Source organism: Grampus griseus (assembly GCF_964374135.1).
Source record: "Grampus griseus genome assembly, chromosome: 11".
Lineage (NCBI taxonomy): Eukaryota > Metazoa > Chordata > Mammalia > Artiodactyla > Delphinidae > Grampus > Grampus griseus.
The window spans coordinates 96820328-96842322 of record NC_139005.1 but is presented as its reverse complement, the minus strand read 5'-3'; the positions used below and the strand labels follow the sequence as shown (position 1 = coordinate 96842322).

Genomic DNA, 21995 nt, shown 5'->3' with positions numbered 1-21995 from the left:
AGACGCTAAGACAACAGATAGGTTTTCAGCCAGTGCAACATATATTTGCTCATAACAAAATAATTATTGTAAGTGTGATATATACCTGTATAGGCACAGACTATAAGGCAAGATAAACGATATAACATAGTTGCTATTAGTGATCAGGCCTGTGAAGTACACAGTCATTCTTACCTAGTTATAATATAATATTATGTACTAACTATTCACCGTGAGGTCCTGCTGCCCCTGCCTACCTACCACCTGAGCTGTGCCTGTTCTGTGGCCTCCAAGATGCATGAAGCCTCCGGGAAATTACGGAGTTTGTGTGCATGAGTCCCATGTAGGAGTCAGAGGCTGAGTGGTCCTGCTGCAGATTGAATAGAGAAGTCTGGACACTTTTGCTGTTCAGAGGGTTTTGTGCCCTCTTGCACGGTATAAATCCACAGCTTTTTATTTATATTTTGTTTACTAGTATTTTTTGTCTTATTGTGCAATAAACCTTTTCAGGAGCAATAAACGTTTTTTAAAGTCCACATTTAATTTAAAATTAAATTTTATATTTCCATTTTTCAGAGTCGATTATGAAATTGAAACTTCGACAGAATGTCTGTGGACATTTACATCTCACCCCGGGCGCCAAAGAGATATTAACTGAAAACCAAACCAGATGACACAATTCTCATTCAGAAGTATCACATTGACTTCGAAAGTTAGTAATTATTTTAAGAAGGCTGTGCCCCAAAATGAATTAACATGTGAAGCTGCAGAAGCGGGTTGACATTTCATTCTGTAAATCATGACTCTTCATTTAGATCAAATGACTTTTTATACATTAGCTTCACTCGTTTTTCTAATTCCAAGTTTTCTTGTGCTCATTCCACTGTTAATGTGTTGGCTCCACTGGCTGAGGAATTATTCCACTGTGGATGCCATATTGTTATCAGAGTCATTAGATGCTGCCATTTCTTGCCTCTGATTCATGGAATCAAAATTAAGCTTTTGGAAGTTCATTCTCTCCAAAGTGCAAAACTAACATCATTGTGAATGCTACTCAGCTAATATAAGTTGAACACCAAAGACATTTTTTTCTTGCGGTGATAATACTCACATAACGTTCAACAGGCACAGCATAGGGGGACTAACATTCTTACTAAATTAAGAACCCCTCAGGAATTCCCTGGCGGTCCAGTGGTTAGGACTCTGTGCTTTCACTGCTGAGGGCCTGGGTTCAATCCCTGGTCGGGGAACTAAGATCCCGAGTGCCGAGCTGCACGGCCATTAAAAAAAAAAAAGAACCCCATGAAGCAGAAATACACCTGGAATTGGATGTGGTGAAGAATTACATCCAAACAAGCTGTAAAACTGAATTAGAAATCATAGTTGTCAAAAATTTACAAATATTTTTTCACAGAGTAACTGAACGGCAAAATTTTCGTGACAAAGCTGATATTAAATGGAAAAAAAGCACTTCAGCATGGTAGTAACATGTTTTTCCCTGTAACATGTTTCTTCACCATGTCAATGAAAAAAATTAATCAGTCGATCTAAGAAAGAAATGGAAAATTTTATTTGAGCCAAATTGAGGATTATTACCTGGGAAGTCTTTCAGAGAGTTCTAAGGACTGTCCTGCCTGTTAGAGGTCAAAGCACAGGGATATAAGTTTTTGAGACAGAGGGCTATATGTTAAATGACAGTTTACACAATCCAGATCTACGTGTACAAAACAAGTAGTAGGTCATGGGTCACGGCTGCCTCTTCTAAGATTAAAAAGGAAGGTCATCTCCTAAGGAGTAATGATCCTTGATGAGATTAAGAAAGAAGGTCATCTCCCAAGGAGGTCGGGTAAATGTGGATGCACAATATACACTAAAGGGCAGGGAGAGGGACTTCCCTGACCGGTCCAGTGGTTAAGACCCCGTGCTTCCAATCCAGCAGGTGGGGGATCAGTCCCTGGTCAGGGAACTAAGACCCCACATGCCATGCGGCGTGGGCAAAAAAAAAGTAAAACAATTTAAAAATAAATTAAAAAGTGGGGGAAGGGAGCAGGGAGGACCAAACAAGCAGATAAGTTTTATGTTTTTCTTATCTCGCCATAAAATATGAATTTTATTTCATCATCATCAACTGGAGTTTGGAAGTTTGAGCTTTTGGATAACAACTTAAGTGTCCTAGTCACACTGAACGAGTCCTCTACATTGGTGCATTTTGTTCAAATTCAGCTTAAAAGGTTTAATCAAGGACTTCCCTGGTGGCGCAGTGGTTAAGAATCCGCCTGCCAATTCAGGGTGACACGGGTTTGAGCCCTGGTCCGGGAAGCTCCCACATGCCATGGAGCAACTAAGCCCATGCGCCACAACTACTGAGCCTGTGCTCTAGAGCCCGCGAGCCACAACTACGGAGCCTGTGTGCCACAACTACTGACGCCCACGTGCCTAGAGCCTGTGCACCACAACGAAGAGTAACCCCCAGCTCACCACAACTAGAGAAAGCCCTTGTGCAGCAACGAAGACCCAATGCAGCCATAAATAAATAAATAAATAAGTTTTAATCAAAATATTCAGTAACTGAAGCACAAAAAAAACCCTTTAGTCTTTGAGCTTTCCAGCAAATTACAATTACTGAGAAGTTGCAAATGGGAAAATAACGAAACGCACCCCTATGGAAGCAACAGAACTTGGAACAACTAGGACGATCAAAGAATGATTTTTGAAATTCTGTAACTTCACTCTGCGCTTGGGAAGATGTCGGTGTGGTCGGTGCGGGACACCGATGGTCGGTGCGGGACACCAGTGTCTCTGGGCCTCGGTTTCCCCTCCTGGGCACTCCCTGGAATCCCTTCCGGTTCCGACCGCGTGGAGTCTGGAAGGCCTCACTCCCGGCATCCCCCGGGGTAGCCACGGGCTGAAAGAGAAAACACCGCCCCGACCAGGCGCGCGTGCGCACACGCCGGCCGCCCCAGGCCACAAACGCACCACCCCCGCGCGCTCACGCACGCGCAGTGGCGCGCGCATACCCTTCGGAAGGCCCGGCCTTTGGGTTCCCCGGGTCCAGCGCCTCAGCTTTGCGCCCCGGCTGCCTTCGGCGAGCCTGGAGGCCAGGAGTGTGGGCGGGCTTGCGGGCGGTGGTGGGCGGGGAGCCCAGAGGAGGGCGGGGCGGGCTGGCGGGCGGGCGGGCGGAGTCGAGAGGGCCGGGCCTGCGGGCTGCGGCGGCGCTGGACTTGGCGCTGGCGCTGGTGGAGGCGACATGCAGGCCGACGCGAGGCTGGAGCGTGGCAGCCGGGTCCTGACGCCGCAGTCGGCGCCGAGCTTGGAGCCGGACCCGGAGCTGGGCCCGGACCCGGAGGAGGACGCGCGGGCCCGGGCCAAGTTCGCGGCGCTGCACGGCCCGGCGCTCCGCGCGTCGGGGGTCCCCGAGCGGTACTGGGGCCGCCTCCTGCACAAGCTGGAGCACGAGGTGCGGGCTGGGGTGACGCGAGGAGGGCGACGCGCCGGCCGGGGAGAACCGGGGTGCAGGGCGCGCCCGGAGCGCCCCGGGATCCCTTTGAGAGGTGCCAGTGAAGCTGGGATGCGGGTCCTCGAGGCGCGCATCCTCCAGTCCTGGTCAGCGCGAGCCCGGGGAGCGCCGGGGGTGGGTCGCTCTGGACCCTTCTACCAGGAAGGGTGTGGTCTGCGGGCCGGCTCTTGGCCGAGAGCTGCTGGGGTGGGGCGGCCGAGGGCCTCCTGGAGGACGCGTGCGGAGGAGGTTGGGAGGGCGCCTGGGGGAGTTGGTGGCTGGGAGAAGGAGAGCGAGCGCGTTCCGGGGCGGGGCGGGCTTCGGTGAGACGCGCAGCGGAGAGTTGGGGGGCGGCGTTAACGGACGATGCAGGGAAAACGGCTGGTGGTTTGAGGATGAAGAGCCACGAATGCCTTAACGACCGACTTAGACTTTAACTCCATGGCGGTCTGTGGCCTAGGAGTGGCGGCCAGAGCCTGTACCTGTGTCCCTGGTCCTGCCAGCATCTGGGGCTGGGCCAGGGCCGCGGCGAGAACTGGAACTGAAATGAACTTTGGCTCCCGTTGTGTGCCAGGCCCTGTGCTGCGTCCTCCACACATCCGAGCCCAGAGCAGTCCTGGGGCGGGGGGTGGTAAGATTCATCACCCACACTTTATACAGTGCAGAAAACTGAGGCTCAGGAAGAGGAAGTGACACTCCCAAGGTCTGCCAGACTTCAGAACTAGAAGCTTGCTTTCAGCCACTGCCTGCCTCAGGGAAAACAGACGTCCAGTGAGTTTGTGTGGCTTTAACTGTTTAGGTCACAGAGTTCTTTCGTGTTTCTTCATTTGATTTGAGCCCCGGGTCACCTTTATTTTGCATATCAACGAAGACAGGCTGTGGGAGGTGGAGACAGAATCTAAACAAAAGTGAAAAGAGGGCTTCCCTGGTGGCGCAGTGGTTGAGAGTCCGCCTGCCGATACAGGGGACACGGGTTCGTGCCCCGGTCCGGGAAGATCCCACATGCCGCAGAGCGGCTGGGCCCGTGAGCCATAGGCCCGCGTACCGCAAAAAAAAAAAAAAAAAAAAGTGAAAAGAGCTCCCATGCTTCAAGGGTCTCCCTTTTTGTGGGGTCGGCTCTTTTCTGCTGGCCTGTGCTCTAGCCTGTGTCTCCAAAGGGCCTCCGCAGGGTCCTGGCTGAGGGGTGGGCCTTGGGTTTTGGTGGTTTGCCCACGTGTTGAAGCCAGAGCACGTTCACGGGCGCTCTGTTGGGGCCTTCTGAGCTGGAACCAGATTCCTGCAGGGGCTGCCTCCTGGGCCGAGACAGACTGAGCAGTGCAGGTGGCGAGGTGGGACCCTGGAGCCAGGAAAAGGCTGCTGGACAAACTGCACCCTTTCAGCCAGTCTCTCTGCCTCTAAAATCAGGGTTGGACCAGGTACCTTCCTGCCCAAAACACAAGTAGTTGCTATAAAAAAAGGTGCAGTGTTATTGGTACCTACCTTTTGTAACAGTGAATTCCCTTCCCCCTCATGACTTGCCCTCAATTCGCCAGCATTTCCTGAGCACTTACCCTAGTCCCAGGCCTGTGCTGGGCAGGAGGGGACCCCAGCGGTTTGTTAGGATAAAAAGGTCCTCGTGTACTGGGTGAAAGGAGCACGAGGTGGAAACACCCTGGCTCCGGCCCTGCCAGCCTCTGCGGGCAGTGAACTCACCTGGGCAAGTCACTTGCCCGTCTGAGTCCATGTCTCCCCCTGGAAAGTGAAGACCAGGAAACATGGCTCCGACTTCCACAGTCTTGGTGGGGGACTGGGTGGAGAGGCATGCCCAGCTCATAGCCACCAGAGTGTAATGTCCCCTCCATCCTGGCTGCAAGATCTGCAGGCCGCCTGGCCACCGTCGCTCTGCGGAGGGACAGCCAGTACTTTTCCGTGACCCTCCCTTGCCCTTATGGGTTATGGGCAGAGCTGTGAGTCACCACGGCCAGACCCAGACCTGCAGCCATTGTTCTGCCGAGCCTGCTGTGCGCCCAGGTGTGGGGGAGGGCCACAGGCACCTGCTGACCCAGGAATGGGACCCCCCCAGCCCCCCGCGAGCCGGGGACCCCGGTGCCTTGGAAAGGATGCGGAGTGTTTTACAGTAAATTTCAGCTCTTTTCTGTCTGCAGGAACTTCCCAGCTGCAAAACCATTCCCCTTCCTTACCTCGTTAGGGCCTCCTCCAGTCCCTCTGTGAGGCGGGAGTGGTCATCCCCATTTCACAGCTGGGCGAAGGCACACCCTGTACTGTCCCCTCCCTCCTGTCAGGTTTGGGGGTAGAGGGCTGGGATACGGGGTTCTGGGTGGAAGCCCAAGGTGTGAGTCCCAGCCTCTGAGCTGCTCTCTTCTCATCTCCAAACTGGAGGGAGGGTAGTGGCTTCACCCTGGGATCGGGGGCTGGTGGGGGGGTTAAAGGCGCCGTCCCAAAAAGTGCCCGAGCTCCCCTGCGGATGGACCTGGTCGGCTCCACAGCCCTTCCCGCCCCAGCTTCTCTGCCTGGAGTCCTTGCACCACCACGGCATGGCCACACGTTTAAATCTTCCCCTTCCTTCACCGCTCACCTCAGGTGACGGCTTCCCCGTAAAGTCTTATCCGGCCCTCCAGGCCCCCGCACCGCTTACCTGGTCCTCTCAGATGGCCCCTCTGCCACTCGGGGCAAGGTCATGAGCGATTCATCCTCACACCCCCAAGTGCCTGTCCTGCGCAGCACATCCAAGCTGCTGGTGCCTGAACAGATGGCTGATTTCCAACTACTGGGATGAGTTTCTCTTCTGTTTTTAATAGAGTCGTGAGAAAGGTTTTAGGGGCAGCTGGCCTTCGCTGAGTCCCTGCTCTATGCCACGGACTCTCTGTGTACTGTTTGGTTGACGTATCGCTCTCAGCTCTGCTGGAAGGTGGCTGATGCCCCCTTCCCAGGTGAGAGACTAGTCTCAAAAGTGTCGTGATGGTAGCAAGTGCTTACAGAGGGTTTGCCAAGCTTAGCTTCTTCTGAGCTCTTCACGTGTGTTAATCATTTAATCCTCCCAACAAGCCCCTCAGGTAGGTTCTCGTATTCCCATTGTATGGATGGGGAAACTGAGGCACGGAGTAGTTCAGTGTCTTGTTCAAGGTCACATAGCCTGGCTGCAGAATCTGCCCTAAGGCCCCTTGCCGACTTGTGGCAGGCACCAGGTACATGAGTGGCTGTATGGGGACCGACTGGCTTGTCACCTTCACCAGCTGCATGTGGTTGGCGTTGCCCTTTGCCAGGGAAACTCAAGGAGCAAGGCCCTTACCTTCTGTCCCATCCTGGCCCAGGACCTCAGGACACTAGACCCAGGCCATGGTTTGTGCAGACCTGGGCTGGCGTGGTGGCGTCAGGAGGCTCTTGGGCCCCTGTTTCCTTCTGGGTCACCTCCGCTGCCCTGGTGTTGGGTTGGTGGTGCTGGTGAGAACAAAGTTGGGGTGCAGTCCCTAGCCACCAGGATCCTCACTCTTCCAGTCATTTCCAGCGTGACCGGAGCCACCCGCTCTGCCCTTTGAGCCGCATTTTCCCTATAATGCAAGAGGCCAGACTAGATATCATGGGACACATGCATGCAGTCCCACCTCCAGGCTTGGGTCCCACGGGCTGAGGGGCCTTGGACGATAGCGCCAGCGATAGTGGGGGAGGTTAGGGCCTCATTCTCACTGATTAGGAACCCATCTCCCCACCTATAAAATGGGTAGCTGGGCAGTAAAGAGGTCCTGCTTCTCCTAGGGGCTCAGTTTGTCCTCGAGGCCGGGGTGTGGCGGAAGGAACGGGTCAGGAATGGGGTCTCCTGCCAACACCCCCTCCTGTGGCCCCCAGGTTTTCGACGCTGGGGAGATGTTCGGGATAATGCAAGTGCAGGAAGTGGAGGAGGATGAGAGTGAGGACGAGGCGGCCCGGGAAGCACGGAAGAAGCCCAACCCAGGCGGCCAGCTCTGCTACAAGGTCATCGTGACCAATGAGAATGGGCTCCAGGCGGCGGACCCCAACAGGTAGGAGCCGTAGGCCGACGCCTTTCACCCGCACCGTGGCCGTCAGGGCCGGGCCCCCTTTTACAAAGGTGTCACCGAGGCCGTGGCCGCTAGGGAGAAGCTGTCATCACGAGCACACGTGCTCCTGGGTGCCAGGCGCTGGCCCCTTAGCCCTGAGACAAGGTCCTGTCAGCCCCGACACTGGCGACGCTCCTGCGTTAGTTGTGTTTCATGCTGTCCTGAGAGCAGCGTCCCTCCCACACGCCTCTTAACTGTCCCAGCGGTCCCTCCATGGAGGTGTGACAAGTTCCCGTTTTGCCGATGAGGAAACAATGGGGAAGGACTTGCCTAGGGTCACACAGCTAGTTAAGATCGTGGGTGTCGACCCCAGGGCAGCCTGGACTCGTGAGCCCGGGCTTTTCCAGGGCGCCCGGGCCTCGCCCCGGTCCTGCTGAACCTCAGTCTCTGGGTGGAGCCCTGCGCTTTGCACCCCGGCTTGTGAGGAGTGTGGCCTGACTGGTTCCTCGCGTGAGGGCGCCGAGGCTGGGAGTGGGCCTGGGCCTGGCACGAGGCCACAGGGTAGAAAGGCCAGAGCCGATCCTGGCCCCCAGGCTTCCTGCCTCCCAGGGGCCAAGAGGGGCTGCCCTCCGCCAGGAGAGGCCCACAGGCCCCTCGGCCCGACGTCGCCGGAACCCTGAGGGAGAAACTCGCTGGCCTCTGGGGGTTTCCGGGCCCCTGTGACCGTAGCTTCTCCAGGAAGTCTGGCTCCTTCACCAGCCCCTGGTGGGGTGGGAGGGCCCCCAGGGTCATGACAGCAGCCAAGTTCCTCCACCCCCGTGCCCTCCGACTCAGAAACTTGCAGGCTCCCCTTTCTTGTTAAGTTCAGTACAGCGGACCCGCGCAGGCGCCTGCTCTGCTGCCGCCTGTGCCAGCCGTGGGGCTCGGGCCCAGCGGCCACCTCGAGCAGCTCCCGGCCTCTGCCCCCTCCACGCACACCACCAGGCAGGTTTGGGGAGGGATGGGGCCGGCGTCTGGGCTGGAGCCCGGCTCCGCCGTCCTTCCTGCTCCTGGGCCTTTCTTCCCTCCAGACCTCTGTGAGTCCGCCCCACCCCACCCCAACGGCCAGGCCCCAGGCTCCATCCTCCCCCGCCCCCGCCACATCCAGCAGCCATTGTGTGCGTCTGCCCAGGTCACCCCCAGACGCTCCACTTTGAAGGCCTGGCCGTGTCTCACACGGTCATAAACTCTACGCACGAGGACGGGAATAAATCATTTGTTTCAGGATGTGCGAACAAAAAATAACGTAAGTGCAGTAATAACTACTGCTGAGCTTGACCCCTAACCTAAGAACCAGAGCGGTGGCTGTGCCTCCCTGTTAGCAGGGCGCCGGGCCAGGGCTGCTTCCCCAGCAGGCAGAACCCCGTGCGCTCAGAGCCTCCGAGTCCAGCAGGGCTTGGATGGTGTCCGGGCAGCCTGGCCTGTGGGCTGGGGGCAGTCATGTCCTTGGGCCTGCAGTGGGGACACCCTACGCTCCACCACGCTGGTGTGAGAGCCGTGCAGCTGGCCCACCGGGCCCCTGCAGAGAGACCAGACTGTGTGGACTGCAGGTGTCCGCACACGGGGGGACTTGAAGCCTCTCCCGCAGAAGTCCCTGGCGCTTCCCAAGAATTGCCCGGAAGTCCCGGGCAAGCGCGAGTGAGCTCTGAGTGCGGCTCCTTTGCGTGTCTGCCTGCAGGTAGCAAGGCTGGGGGCCGTGGGCCTGCCCTCCAGCAGTTCAAAATCCAGTTGAGGACAGTTAACTGTCGCGGTGATCGCCGTAGTGATCACTGAATCCGTGAGGATTCAGTGTACGGTCAGCATGCTGTTTTGTCTCATTTGATGCTCACGTCAGCCCGGTGATAGCGGGTAGGGACCGTGTTGCCCTGTTTTAGAAACTGGAAAAGGGAGAGGAACTGTCCCAGGCCCGCATAGCGGGTGGTCGGCAGAGCCAGGACCCCCACCCAGGCCTGGTGCGGCGTCCAGGCCTCAGCCCGGCCTCTTCCTCAGGCGGATCCCGCCTGCTGGCCCTCTTTCCACCCTCCCTTCTTGCCCTGCCTGCGTGGTAGCCTCGCGCTCACCTGTAACCTGTGCCCGCAGCATCTTCCTTATCGACCACGCCTGGACGTGCCGCGTTGCGCACGCCCGCCAGCAGCTGCAGCAGGTGCCCGGGCTGCTGCACCGTATGGCCAACCTGATGGGCATCGAGTTCCACGGCGAGCTGCCCAGCACCGAGGCCGTGGACCTGGTGCTGGAGGAGATGTGGAAGTTCAACCAGACCTACCAGCTGGCCCACGGGGTGAGCGGGCAGCCGGGCCCCAGGGGAGGCAAACAGGCCTTCGCTGCCCTGTGCCGTCAGGGCTAGCGGGAGGCGTCCTCTTACCCCGCAAGCGAGTAGACCCATCTTCTGTGGCCAGTGGAAACTACCCTGGTTCCCCGTGGCTCTGTCACGCGCCTGTTACTCTTTGCCTCGGGCCAGCCGGTGCCGGGGACCCAGGTGTCCATGCGACCTTTGGGCTCACGGTACACAAGCCTCTCCCGGACCCCAGTGACCTGGCTGCCTCTCTCCTGGCCTCTTCTGGTTCCGTCACCCTCCTAAAAGCCCTTAGTGATACCCTGCTGCTTTCGGGAGTAGAGCTGAGTCCCTTCAGCATATCCTTGGGCTTACATCACCACCCCCGCTCCCCGGCCTCCCCAGGCCCACCCTTACGTTCCAGCCCCTCACCACCTTCAGTCCGGGAAGAGGCAAAAGTTGCTTCTCCTGATCTCAGCTTAGCTGTTGCCTCCTCCAGGAAGCCTTCCCTGAACTCAGAAGTCTCCCCCCTCCTCCGCCTGCACACAGAACCAGACCATCCATGTAGCTACTAGGCTAAGTGCCCTCTTTCCGTACACCTTTGCCACACACGTGATCACACCGCAGCCCGCTGGCCTGTTGTCCTCGTCTGCCAGGGCAGGGCCGCCGGCCCGGAGGCCACAGGTTCAAGGGACTGGAGGCGTGTGTGGTAGGTGCTCCAGGCTCTGAGAGGTGGGCGTAGACGGGCCAGTGGTAGGTGTTTGGGGCGGGGATGCGTGGAAAGGCGTGCGGACGGGAGGGGCGGGGAGGCGGAGCAGTGGGCGAGGGCGGCGTGTGCTCTGCCCGCAGACGGCCGAGGAGAAGGTGCCGGTGTGGTACGTCATGGACGAGTTCGGCTCGCGCGTCCAGCACGCGGACGTGCCCAGCTTCGCCACCGCGCCCTTCTTCTATATGCCCCAGCGGGTGGCCTACACGCTGCTGTGGCCCCTGAGGGACCTGGACACGGGCGGTAAGTCAAAGCCCGCCCACCCCAAGGAAGGGCCGGCGCTCTTCTGCCACTCCCTGACTGCCCGCGTGTCCTGGTGCAGAGGAGGTGACCCGGGACTTTGCCTACGGAGAGGCCGACCCTCTGATCCGGAGGTGCGTGCTGCTGCCCTGGGCGCCCGCCGACCTGCTGGACCTCAGCTCCTCCACGCCCGAGCCAGCCGACGAGCACTACCAGGTGCGGCCTCCAGCCCGACCCCGGGCCCGTTTGCCTGGTGGCTCCTGGACCTTTCTTCACCCGGTCACCACGTGTTGCTGAGCGCCAGCTGCCGTGGGGGGGAGAGGAGAGTCTGGGGGTGTCTGAGAGACAAGGGGCTCAGAGCCCAGGGAGCAGACGTGAGCTGCCTGGGGCCAGACCCCGGGGTCCCGATGCTGGGAACCGTCCTTCCCGAGGGTTGAGTAGAGCTGGGGGACTGGAGGTCAGGGCTGCTGTTCCGTGTTTTCAGGGGCTGGGGCTGGGGGACTGTCGTTCCACTTCTTTCTATTCGTTATGAACAGCTCCTTCAGCCCAGCCCACGCTCAAGGGGCGACGAATGAACTCTGCCTTTCAAAAGGAATGTAGAGGAGTTCATGGACACGTTTTATTTTATTTTATTTGGCTGCGCCGGGCGTTAGTTGCAGCACATGGGATCTTTGTTGCCACTTGTGGGATCTTTAGTTGCAGCGTGCGGGCTCTTGTTTGCAGCATGTGGGATCTAGTTCCCTGACCAGGGATCGAACCCAGGCCCCCTGCACTAGGAGCGTGGAGTCTTCACCGGGGGACCACCTGGGAAGTCCCTATGGGCATGGTTTAAACCATCACACCGCTTAAGCTCAGAGCAGCGTTTGGGGGCTCCCCGAGGACCAGGTAGCCCCCTCCCAGGACAGGCGGGGCACCTTCTGGGCTGCTTGTGACTTGGAGGAAGCATTTAGAGCAACGAGCAGACGTAGAGCAATGTGTACGTTGTTCTTTTGACACAGAACAGGCTGTCCGGCACCCGAGGGGCCTTGAGCCCCGGAGTCCTGGGATGGGGGTGGTCAGAGGGCTCTGGGCGCTGCGGTGCCTGCGAAGGGCTCTACCTGAGGTCCAGGTGTGCCCCCTGGGATCCCAAAACCCTGATGTACAGGATGGGGAGGCGTGTGCTCCTTTCTTTGAAGGTCTGTTTCTACCTCCAGTGTTTTCCTTTTAGGCCATTTTGGAGGAAAACAAGGAGAAGCTGCCACTGGCCATCAAGCCGGCGGTGTATCCCTGCGACCACGTCTTCAAGTGCGTAGCCCACCCTGCCCCCAGCCTGTGCTGAGCCTTTGCCTCGGTCCCTTTCCTCATACTCGCCTCACAGTCCCCACAACTCCTGGAACAGTGCTCGGTACAGGGCGGCCTCAGTAAGTCCTCTGCCCCCTGGCAGCACAGCAGTGACGGAAACGCCACGGGCGGGGTCTCAGGCTCACAGAGAGAGCGCCCGAGAAGTGAGGGTGAGCTGGGGTGCGCGCGGCCTCTGGAAGCAGGGAGCCGGTGCCGACAGTGACGGTGCTGGGCACCCAGGAGAGCCACCCAGATTGCCAGGGGGGCCGCGCCCAGGTGTCTGCAGGTGTGGGCTGGCAGCTTAACGTAAGGCCGGGCAGGCCAGCAAGCCCAGGCTGGACCTGCGGTGGAAGCAGATGCTCCCTTTTTATGGGTGAGGAAGTGGAGGTCCTGGGTGACGCCCACCAGGCGTCCAGCTGGCTCGGCGACGGGTCCTGGGTCAGCCAGGGGCAGGTTGGCCTCTGTTTCCAGGGGGAGGCCCTCCCTCTGGCTGCCCACACCTGCTCCAGCTGGAACGGACACCATGCTCCACTGACCCCTTCCCCCAGGTTCTGGGGTCTCCTCCCACTGGCCCGCAGCCTGGCCCTCCTCCCCTTACCTGAGTTCACCGCCTAGCATCCCTCCACCCCCTCAGGTCGGAGGCTGCACGGAGGCCCCCTTAGCCTCGCCCCCTCCCCACAGCTGTGCTCCACGCCCCAACCACGGACTAAGCGCCCCGTGCCGGCCCCACCCGAGCAGCCAGCCCCTCGCCTCTCTTCCTCCCTGGATCGCCGTCCAGGGCCAGGCCTCCCTCCCGCCTTGAAACTCCACAGTGTGGCCGCATCCACCACCCCCGGCAGACAGGCTCCCAAGCCCTGTCCTCTCCTCCCCCCGGGGCCGGTGTGGAATGAGGCCTTATCGGAGGCGGAGGCGCGTGTCTCGGCCACACGCTCACCTGCAGGCCCCCGGGGCGCCGGCTCCCTTCTCTGAGGGCAGAGGTCCCAGCGTGTGGACCCGTCCCGTCTCCACGTGGGAGGAGGGAGCCCCTGCCTGACGAAACGCTCGGGTTCTCCTGGTTCGTCCTTGGGAGGAGCGTGAGGTGGCCCTGTGGTGCCATCTCACAGGTGGGGGTCCCGGGGTCGCCAGGGTCCCAGTGGCCCCGTCGCTGGGCAGACAGGCGGAGGCCGTGGGGCGGAGCCCGGCCGCCGACCTCCGCCCGCCCCGCCCCCCCCCAGGGTCTACACGGACGTCCAGCAGGTGCTCGGCCACCTCAGCCACCCGCGCTTCACCTTCACCGAGAGCGAGGCGGACGCCCACATCCTCTACCACTTCTCGCACTTAAAGGACTACAGGTGAGGCGCCTCCCAGCCCGGTCCCCGCCGCCGCCCCCGGGGCCCCCGCCCCCGCTGACCGGTGGCACCTGCTTGGGCCCCACAGAAGGCTGAGCCGGGAGAGGCCCAGCGTGCTGCTGAACCAGTTCCCCTGCGAGAACCTGCTGACGGTGAAGGACTGCCTGGCCTCCGTCGCGCGCCGGGCCGGCGGTCCCGAGGGCCCGGCCTGGCTGCCCCGCACCTTCAACCTGCGCACCGAGCTGCCCCAGTTCGTCAGCTACTTCCAGCAGCGGGAGAGGCGGTGAGGACCCCCGCCCGCCCCCCCCGGAGCCGCGGCAGCCGAGACCCTACGCCCATCAGGCTCCCGTGGTCCCCGCCCCCTGGCTGAGCGCCTGCCGTGCGGCGGCCACGGTTCCGGGAGCTGCAGGCTCTGGGTGCACTGCTGCTCGGCGGCCCTTCCTCCCGGAGGGCGGCTCCTCACTCCCGAGGCCCGGCCCCTAAGGTCTCCTCTGGGACCCCTCCCTCAGCCCCTGCTCTGCTGCCACAGTACCGGGGACACAGTGCCCAGGAGGGTGGGCCCAGGGCACAGCCTGGTCATCCCCTCTGCTCCCAGGGGCGAGGACAACCACTGGATCTGCAAGCCCTGGAACCTGGCCCGCAGCCTGGACACCCACATCACCAAGAACCTGCACAGCATCATCCGGCACCGCGAGAGCTCCCCCAAGGTGGGCCCCTGGGGCGCCGGGAGGGGGGGCTCTGCGAGGACCTCTGTGGGTAGGTCCCGGCGTCAGCGTTCTTCAGCTCACAGGAGTCTCACCACCCCCACTCCTTCCCCTGCCCTTGCCAGTGGGGGGAAGGGGCTGTGTGACAGTCGGGTGAGAGGAAGGAGCCTCCCTGGGTGTGTCTGAACTGCATTCCCGCGCGCACCGCGCCTCACAGGACCACGCGGCAGGAGGGAGGTGGCCAGGCCAGGGAGCCCCACGGGGCTCTGGACGAAAGCGCTGTAGTGGCATGGGGCCCATCAGTGGGGGAATTGAAGGGCACAAGGTTCTGCACCTGGACAGAGGCCCGAGAGAAAATGCCACTGCGATGACCCTTGTGAAGTTTTCCAGTGGTGGGATGGGGAGTCAGTGGATTTATGGCTGAGAATCTGAATCCAGTTTTCAAAGCTAAAAACTGGTGGCATCTTTTTCTTCAATTAAAGATGAAGATAAAGAACTCGTTGCAGCTAAGACACAGGTTTGAAAAGACAGGAAGACGCGGAGTGCAGGGAGCAGGTCCCTTCGTGGCACCGGGGCGGGAGGTGGGCTCAGGAGTGAGTGTTCCTCCAGATGCGGTGACAGCACTTGGAGGTTCCACGAGTGGGAGCCACAGCTGGGGAGGTCGGGGTGCTCTGTCCTGGCCCAGGTGTAACAGGCCACCTGTGAGCCTGCATCTGTGTCCTCAGGTTGTCTCCAAATACATTGAAAGTCCCGTCTTGTTCCTCCGAGAAGATGTGGGGAGGGTCAAGTTCGACATCCGCTACATCGTGCTCCTGCGGTCGGTGAAGCCCCTGACGTTGTTCGTCTATGACGTGTTCTGGCTGCGGTTCTCCAACCGGTAACTGGGGAGACTGGGCTGGGGCTGGGGGCTGGGCGACAGGGCCCCTCTTTACTCGGGATGAGAACGCCTGCACAGGGGCTCCTTTACCACCAAGCACCCAGCAGGGACCCCGCTGAGCCCGTTTCTGTTAAATGGCAGTAATTCTCACCCTGCGTGTGTCACCACCACCTTGTGGAACAGGCACCTGCTCCCTCAGACCACGACGATGTTTACCGGCCTAGTGGGGATCTTCGTGGTTAACCCCTGGCCGGGGGGGCGGGGGCAGTGTAGGGCCGCCCCACTCTTGGGGGAACCGGCGCCCGGCCAGGGGGCTCTGAGCATCTGCACGCCCGGGACCCACTCGAGCGTCCGTCCGCTTGTCCTGCAGGCCCTTCGCACTCAACGACCTGGACGACTACGAGAAGCATTTCACTGTCATGAACTACGACCCGGAATTGGTGCTGAAGCAGGTAGGGGCCTGGCGCCGCCTGGGGAGGGGTTCCCGTGGAGGCTGGCCCGGACAGGACCCGACACCCGTCAGCTTGTCTTCCGGCAGCTTGCGTAACAGTCAGGGGAGCTGCCTTCTTGTACCTGCGTCCCCTCCCACAGCTGCCCCCGCAGCTCTGAGGGGCACTTGCTTGGCTCGAGGGGGCCCTTGAGGCTTCCCGGTCCCCTGGCAAGTCTGAGCAGAGCAGGGTCTCAGCCGGGAGGCGCAGGCCGCCTTCTGTTCAGCACCTGCTGAGCATGAGGACGCTGGTAGGGGTGGGGAGGCGCACAGGTTCGCGTCCCACGGCCCCCAGGGCGGGTGGCTCTGCTGGCCTGTGACCCTGTCTGGACCCTGGGCCCTCTGTCTTCCCCGTGCTCTCTGGGCACCGCAAGCAAAGGGCGTCAGCACAGCTCCTTTCGAGGTGAGGGCGTGATCCCCCAGCTGGCCAGTGGTGCACCTGGGACAGGTGGGGGAGGCACAGCCTGGGTAGAGGCAGAGGCCGGCTCTGGGTGGAGGCAGAAGGGAAGGAGAAACAGGCCCCCCGACGTGTGGTCCACGAGGTCCTCTTGGACCAGCAGGTTGGTTATGGCTGTTCTGGGCAGACCGGAAGTAGGGCACAGGCACTCTCCCGCCCCGCTCCACACAAGGCCTGCAGGTGGCCTCTGGCCCCGCCTCCCTCGAAGCAGCCGCTCCTGAATGTGGGGTTGTGTTTCCGCGGTGATTTGTTAGTAAATGTCCTGCCCCGAGCTCTCACTGTGCCACGTCTGAGACGTCCTCTAGGGGGCGCTGCGCCGTCCGAGTGGCCAGGCCACGTGCACGGCCGGCAGGGCTGCTGCTGGTCCTTCCTCCTCTTGTCCTGGGCTGTGTTGACAGCTGGTCCCTAGGAGCCCGAGCCCTTGCCGGGGTCCCGGGATGTTGCTGAGGTTGTCTCTGAGGACCTGAGTGCCTTTCCTCTACATAGCAGGTGTCGTCCCGAGGGTCACGTTTCCTCTGAAGCCCCCGCGTGTGGGGATGCGTGTCCAGCAGGGCGAGAACGTTGGGCTTCCATAGGGAGCCCGTCCTGGTCCTCTCTGGGAGAAACCTGAGCTGCCGGCCAGCTTGCTCAGGTGTGTTTTGGGTGACGTCTTGGCCTGAGAAGCCCCTGCTGTCCTCAGGCACTTAGAGCCGGGCCGGGCAGTGAGCTCAGGCCTGGGCCCTGCAGACTTGGGTCCGAGCTCTGTGTCCAGTGACCATCGTGAGATGGACGTGGTGACACGTTGGCCCGGGCCTCCCAACGTTCAGTGCCTCACTGGAGCCTCACGGCAGCCGTGCCAAGTGGGTTTGCTGGGCGGGAAGCGTCCCATTTTACAGATGGAGACACTGAGACTCCGAGAAGTGAATGTGTCCAGAGCTCAGACCCCGTGTCCTGCCTCCCATTTGTGCCCTGCGGGGGTGGAGCTGGAGAGGCTGCTGGCGCCAACCTGGGGCCCCGGCGAGTATCAGGGCTCCACGTGAAAGCGGGGCAGGCCAGGCCTCCCCCGCCCCTGCCCAGAGGAGGCCCCGGGCAGAGCTCGACGGGCCCTGTGTCTGTTGCAGATGCACTACGACGAGTTCGTCCCGGAGTTTGAGAAGCAATACCCAGAATTCCCCTGGAAGAGCGTCCAGGTGAGTCCTGGCAGAGCTGGAGGGGCGGGGCTTGCCTTGTGGACCAGCGTGGTGGGGGGGCGCCTTTGCCTTCTCTGGTTGGTCCTGCTCTTCCCACCAGGGCTGGTGAGGGAGACGGTGTGGGCTGAGACCCCTCCTCCCCTCTGGCCTGGGTGGGATGTTGTGAGGGTTCTGGCGGGGTATTCAGGACACCCTTGGGACAGCCAGACAGCAAAGGGCTCTGTGTGTGCCAGGAATTGCACACCTGAGGGCACACGGGGACGTGCTTCGAGACACAAGCTGGCCGCCACTTGCTGGAGGGAGCGTTTCGGGATCTGCGCTGCCTGGCTCGGTGCAGAAGGGGCCGTGGGCTCCAGGGCGGGGGACCCAGGCAGCTCTGCAGGAGGTGGATGCCAGGAGTGAGGGAGCAGGGCACAGGTGGCTGTGGCCAGGTCTGGAGTCACAAAAGATGTCGGAGGAGGTGACTTGGCCGTTTGGGGACCAGGGCTCAGGAAGGGGCTGTGAACCCCATGTGGAGAGGCTGCCCTGAAGGGCTGGACCCAGTGTCAGCCGTGTGGGCCCCTGACCCTGCCTCCCCCGGCCCCCAGGCTGAAATCTTCCAGGCCTTCACGGAGCTGTTCCAGGTGGCGTGTGCCAGGCCGCCCCCGCTGGGCCTCTGCGACTACCCCTCATCCCGAGCCATGTATGCCATTGACCTCATGCTGAAGTGGGACAGCCGTCCAGATGGTGAGGGGGCTCCCCTGCCCCGTAATCCAAAGTGCCCTCCCCACTTACCCAAAGGTGGTCATTCAACCCTCCCCACCCAGCCCACACGGGGACAGAGGGAGGGCGTCGCTGCTCCCTCGCCACGGTCAGCACTTGCCTCGTTCAGAGTTTCAGAGGTTCAGAGTTCAGAGGTTCAGAGATCTGGGTCAGAGGAGGCCTACCTTTTGGCGCCACGGCCTGCAGGGCAGAGCACGAGCGGGGAAGGCAAGTGGGCGGCAGTGGTGTCGGGAGAGAGCTCACAAGGGGAGGGGCCCCACGTGAAGGGCAGGGGGAGCAGCAGCCCTGGCCGCGCACCTTCCTTCCAGAGTCCCCGGGATGTGGTGGCTCGCGTCGCTCCTGGGGCTGCAGGTGGCTCCAGGCTTCCCCCTGGGCAAGCAGGCCTCGGGCCGGGCCCCCCAGCCCACCTCCCGGGAGTGAGGTGCCCGTGCTTTTGCGCATCAGGGAAGCAAGTGATGCAGCCGCAGCTCCTAGAGGTGAACTTCAACCCAGACTGTGAGCGGGCCTGCAGGTGCCACCCGACCTTCTTCAACGACGTCTTCAGCACCTTGTACCTGGATGAGCCTGACAGCTGCCCCGTCACCCGCCTCGCCTAGGCGCCCGCGGGCCCTGCTGTGGGTGCTCGTGGGCAGATCGCAGCCTCTGTTCCCGGAGCTGCTTCTGCACCGTGCCCCCGCCCCCCGCCCCCACTCCTCCTGCCCCCACCCTGTGAGCCGCAGTGGCCCCAGCCTCACACCCTGGCGGCTCGGGACCCCTCCCCCGTCGGTCAGGAGCAGGCCCAGCCGTGCTGCCCCCGGGGCTGAGCGCTAGGCCCCTGCTCACACCCCCCTTACTGCCGTCTGTGTCTGTTTGGTGATTGGTCTCAGCTCAGCCACGGGCTTTATTCCGGAGAGTTCGCTTCCTGGGGTGCTGTGCTTCCAGAGGGCGTTAGTGAAAGGGGTCTGGGGAACACGACATGGTGTTGTCAGAAACAAGCTTCCCTAGGAGCACCCATGGGAGCCCAGCGGTCAACAGGCCCAGCCTGGCTGCTTCCCACGCTCTACCCCAGGCCCTGTGACAGGCGTCCCCAGGTCCCCCCTAGGAGCCTGCTTCTCAGACCCAGCCTTCTCCCCCTTCACCAGCAACCTCCCTTGAAGCTCCGGGGCAGGACAGCCACTGCCTTTGGTTGCTGTTGCCTTTCCATTTGGCCCCGTGGAAAGGGCCAGATGTGGCACCAGCACCTCCCTGCCCGCTGGGCACTGCAGTGTTTCCAGCCTCGCCTGAGTTTGGCTGGGACGCTCCAGTGAGGGGACTCGGGGACAGGTGTGGGCAGCAGAGCACCAGGCAGTGGGCGGCTGAGAAGGATGCTTCCAGGGAGAATGCCGTCTCCCACCAGCTAGAGTCAGAATGTGGGGGTTTTGTAACTTTTTCATTTATGGGAAGAAAATACAAAATTTTTGTTCTTTCCTTAATTTTGTTTCTGAAATCTTGAGTCAGTTTCCAGGGTAGTTTGTGTTGCCACAGTGTACCCAGCCCAGCTAACCAGACGGCGGGTGTGACTTTCACGGAGGAGCTGCCTGCAGAGCTTTCATGTGTGTGTACGTGTGTGCGTGCGTGTCGTGTGTGTGTGCGCGTGCATGCATGCGTGTGTTGGGAGGTGCTTGTTTCATTCTGAAGCCAAGGGTGATCCTTGTGGCAAAACTGGATTCGACTGCGCCTCCCGCTTCGTGTCTTTTGGGGTGTGTCCGTCCACTGTCTCTAACCAGAAGTTCAGCCTGTGTTCTGGAAAACACCCTTTCCTCCAGCCAAGGAGAGGTTCAGAGGGCAGGACACTTCATCTCTGGTTTTCTCCGTGGGAGAGCTGCTGCGTCCTGTCCCCTCCTGGACGTGATTTGTACCGCAATAAAGTACGCCTTCTCTACTCTTGCCTCCCTTCCTCTCTGGGGGCCCTGGAACCACAGCCCTGTGTGGTGTATCAGTTGTTTTCCTTGTTCGTTGTCAAAGAAAACCAAAATATCAAGACGTATGCTTTGAGAAACAGAAGAAATGGGATAGTATTTAGGCCTCCAAGTCCCTGTCTTTGTTTGGGCTGCTCTTAACAAAATATCATAAACTGGGTGATTTAAACAACGGAGGTCTCTTTCTCACTGTTCTAGAGGCTGGGATGTCCTAAAGTCGCAGGGGTGGCAGATTTGCTGCCTGAGGTGGGACACTCTCCCTGGTTCATAATCAGCTGTATTCTCACTGTGTCCTCGTGAGGTGGGAGGAGCGAGGGAGCTTTCTGGGGCCTCTTTTAAAGGCATCAATCCCATATGTGGGGGCCCCACCCTCATGACCTAATCACTCACTTCCCAAAAGCCCCACCAACTAACCATCACACTGGGGGTTAGGATTTCAGCATGAATTTGAGGGTATAAATAGGCAATAGTTCCTGACCCAAAGCTTGGTTTCCTAGCACTGGATCCATTTCAGAATGGGTTGCGGTAGGGACAGATGTGGAGCTGAGGCCCATCTCCGCATCATGACCAACACCCAGGAGCCTCGGTCCCCCTGTGAGCCCTGAATCCGGGCTCCGTGCTTACACCTGGGGGCCTCGGGGATGGAGTTCCCTCCTGCCTGATTCCTCATCCTGGGGGTGGGGATGACAGGAGACTCTGCCCACAGGGCAGCGGGGGATGGTCCATGGGCCCTGTCAGCCGGCACAGTGGCTCCCCCTGGTGGTTTTGAAGGTTAAAACGAAAGCAGAGGGCCCCTGACAACCAGGCCAGGGTCCTTCCCGTGCCCCTCAGAACAGGTGCTCACACCAGGCTGTTCATCAGATGCCTCCCATGATGCTCCTGCTGGTTCCCAGTGAACTTGGGACCTGGTTGCCCAGTGCAATCCCAGTGGAATCAGCATAGTCACGGATCCGAGGGCCACGTGATCCAGGTTTTCCATAATTATAAATGTGCTTTTCCCCGATTCCAGAGGTCCTTACACCTCTGATCAGTGAAAATCAGACAACCCCCAGGAAGACCATCAAGCTGGGCTTCCAGGGTCCCAGAAGACTCGTTGCTGTGGAGACGGTTCGTATCCCTCTAGATTCTTTCTGGTACCCATCTTCACCTGAGTCAGTTTCTCTGGGTTAAGAATTCATCAGAAGCCAGACTCTGACGTTTGGGCTTGACAGGAGAGTCCCACTAGCAGTGATGATTGTACCAAAGTTCTACAGGGCGACACAGAAGAAATCCAAAAGGTGAAGCTTGAGATGCTGACGGTGACATTTAGAAAACGTCCCCAGTGATGACCTATGGCCAATAAACACGGCAGCTCTTTCATGGACACAGAATAGGACCTCTTGCTACAGGAGAGGCAGGCTTTCATCTTGCAGGGTCCAGAGCAGGAACCATAACATCAAAACGCCCGGCAAACAGAGTTGCTGTCGCTTCCCTGCTGACCACCGGCCAGCCGAGCCCTCTTGGGCTGTGTGAACTCTTGCTCGCATCCTTTATGGCTAGTCGGACCGAGAAGGGTTCAGACACACGGATTTAAGGAGATCTCAATTGAATGAAGCAGCTCCAGGAGAGACGCAGACCAGAAGGACCTGACAGATCTGCGTGCTGTGGATTTTCCCATTAAACCAACACAGAGGGAGGGTGGGAGGGAGGGAGACGCGGGAGGGAAGAGATATGGGAACATATGTATATGTGTAACTGATTCACTTTGTTATAAAGCAGAAACTAACACACCATTGTAAAGCAATTATACCCCAATAAAGATGTTAAAAAAAAAAAAAAACCAACACAGAGACTGTCAGAACCCTGAAGTCCCTCGTGGGTGGCGACAGCTCAGAAATGCATCTAATCATGAAGCACGGGGAAAGCATCGTGAGAAAGTAGCAAACAAAACAGCAAAACGCACCCTCCTCTCGCCCGTTTTCCCGGGTGTTTCTATGGCCGTGTGTGCTTTTGTGGCCAGGAGGAGGGATGTGGGATGTTGCTAGAGATGAACAAACCCACGAATGTACGGAATGGAAAAAAGGGCTCTGCGTGAGCACCACTGAGAAGATTCCAGAAGCCTCAGGTACACTCAATGTGCTAAGTCTGGCAGGCACACGGTGCCCACGAT

General features: G+C 59.7%; 1 protein-coding gene across 2 annotated transcripts; it reads left to right on the top strand.

Moving 5' to 3' along the window:
* The first annotated feature begins 3216 nt into the window (after positions 1–3216).
* Positions 3217–19947, top strand: TTLL12 (tubulin tyrosine ligase like 12). Of its 2 annotated transcripts, none has more exons than XM_082666745.1 (14): positions 3217–3436; positions 7319–7491; positions 9607–9805; positions 10649–10808; positions 10888–11021; positions 12013–12089; positions 13340–13456; positions 13542–13736; positions 14049–14160; positions 14883–15034; positions 15405–15486; positions 17079–17147; positions 17735–17873; positions 18354–19947. In XM_082666745.1, exons 1-14 carry the CDS (start codon positions 3227–3229, stop codon positions 18503–18505), a joined length of 1971 nt encoding a protein of 656 aa, XP_082522871.1. In that variant the 5' UTR covers positions 3217–3226; the 3' UTR covers positions 18506–19947. The 2 variants fall into 2 exon arrangements, with proteins under 2 accessions (XP_082522871.1, XP_082522872.1); XM_082666746.1 differs by lacking the exon at positions 3217–3436 and adding an exon at positions 6316–6405.
* The last annotated feature ends 2048 nt before the right edge of the window (positions 19948–21995 follow it).

Excerpts from the sequence above, each read along its gene's own strand:
- TTLL12 (XM_082666745.1), top strand. The coding sequence starts at position 3,227 with ATGCAGGCCGACGCGAGGCTGGAGCGTGGCAGCCGGGTCCTGACGCCG. Across the intron at positions 12,090-13,339 it reads CCCTGCGACCACGTCTTCAA|GGTCTACACGGACGTCCAGC; the intron begins GTGCGTAGCCCA and ends GCCCCCCCCCAG. Across the intron at positions 15,487-17,078 it reads CGGAATTGGTGCTGAAGCAG|ATGCACTACGACGAGTTCGT; the intron begins GTAGGGGCCTGG and ends TGTCTGTTGCAG.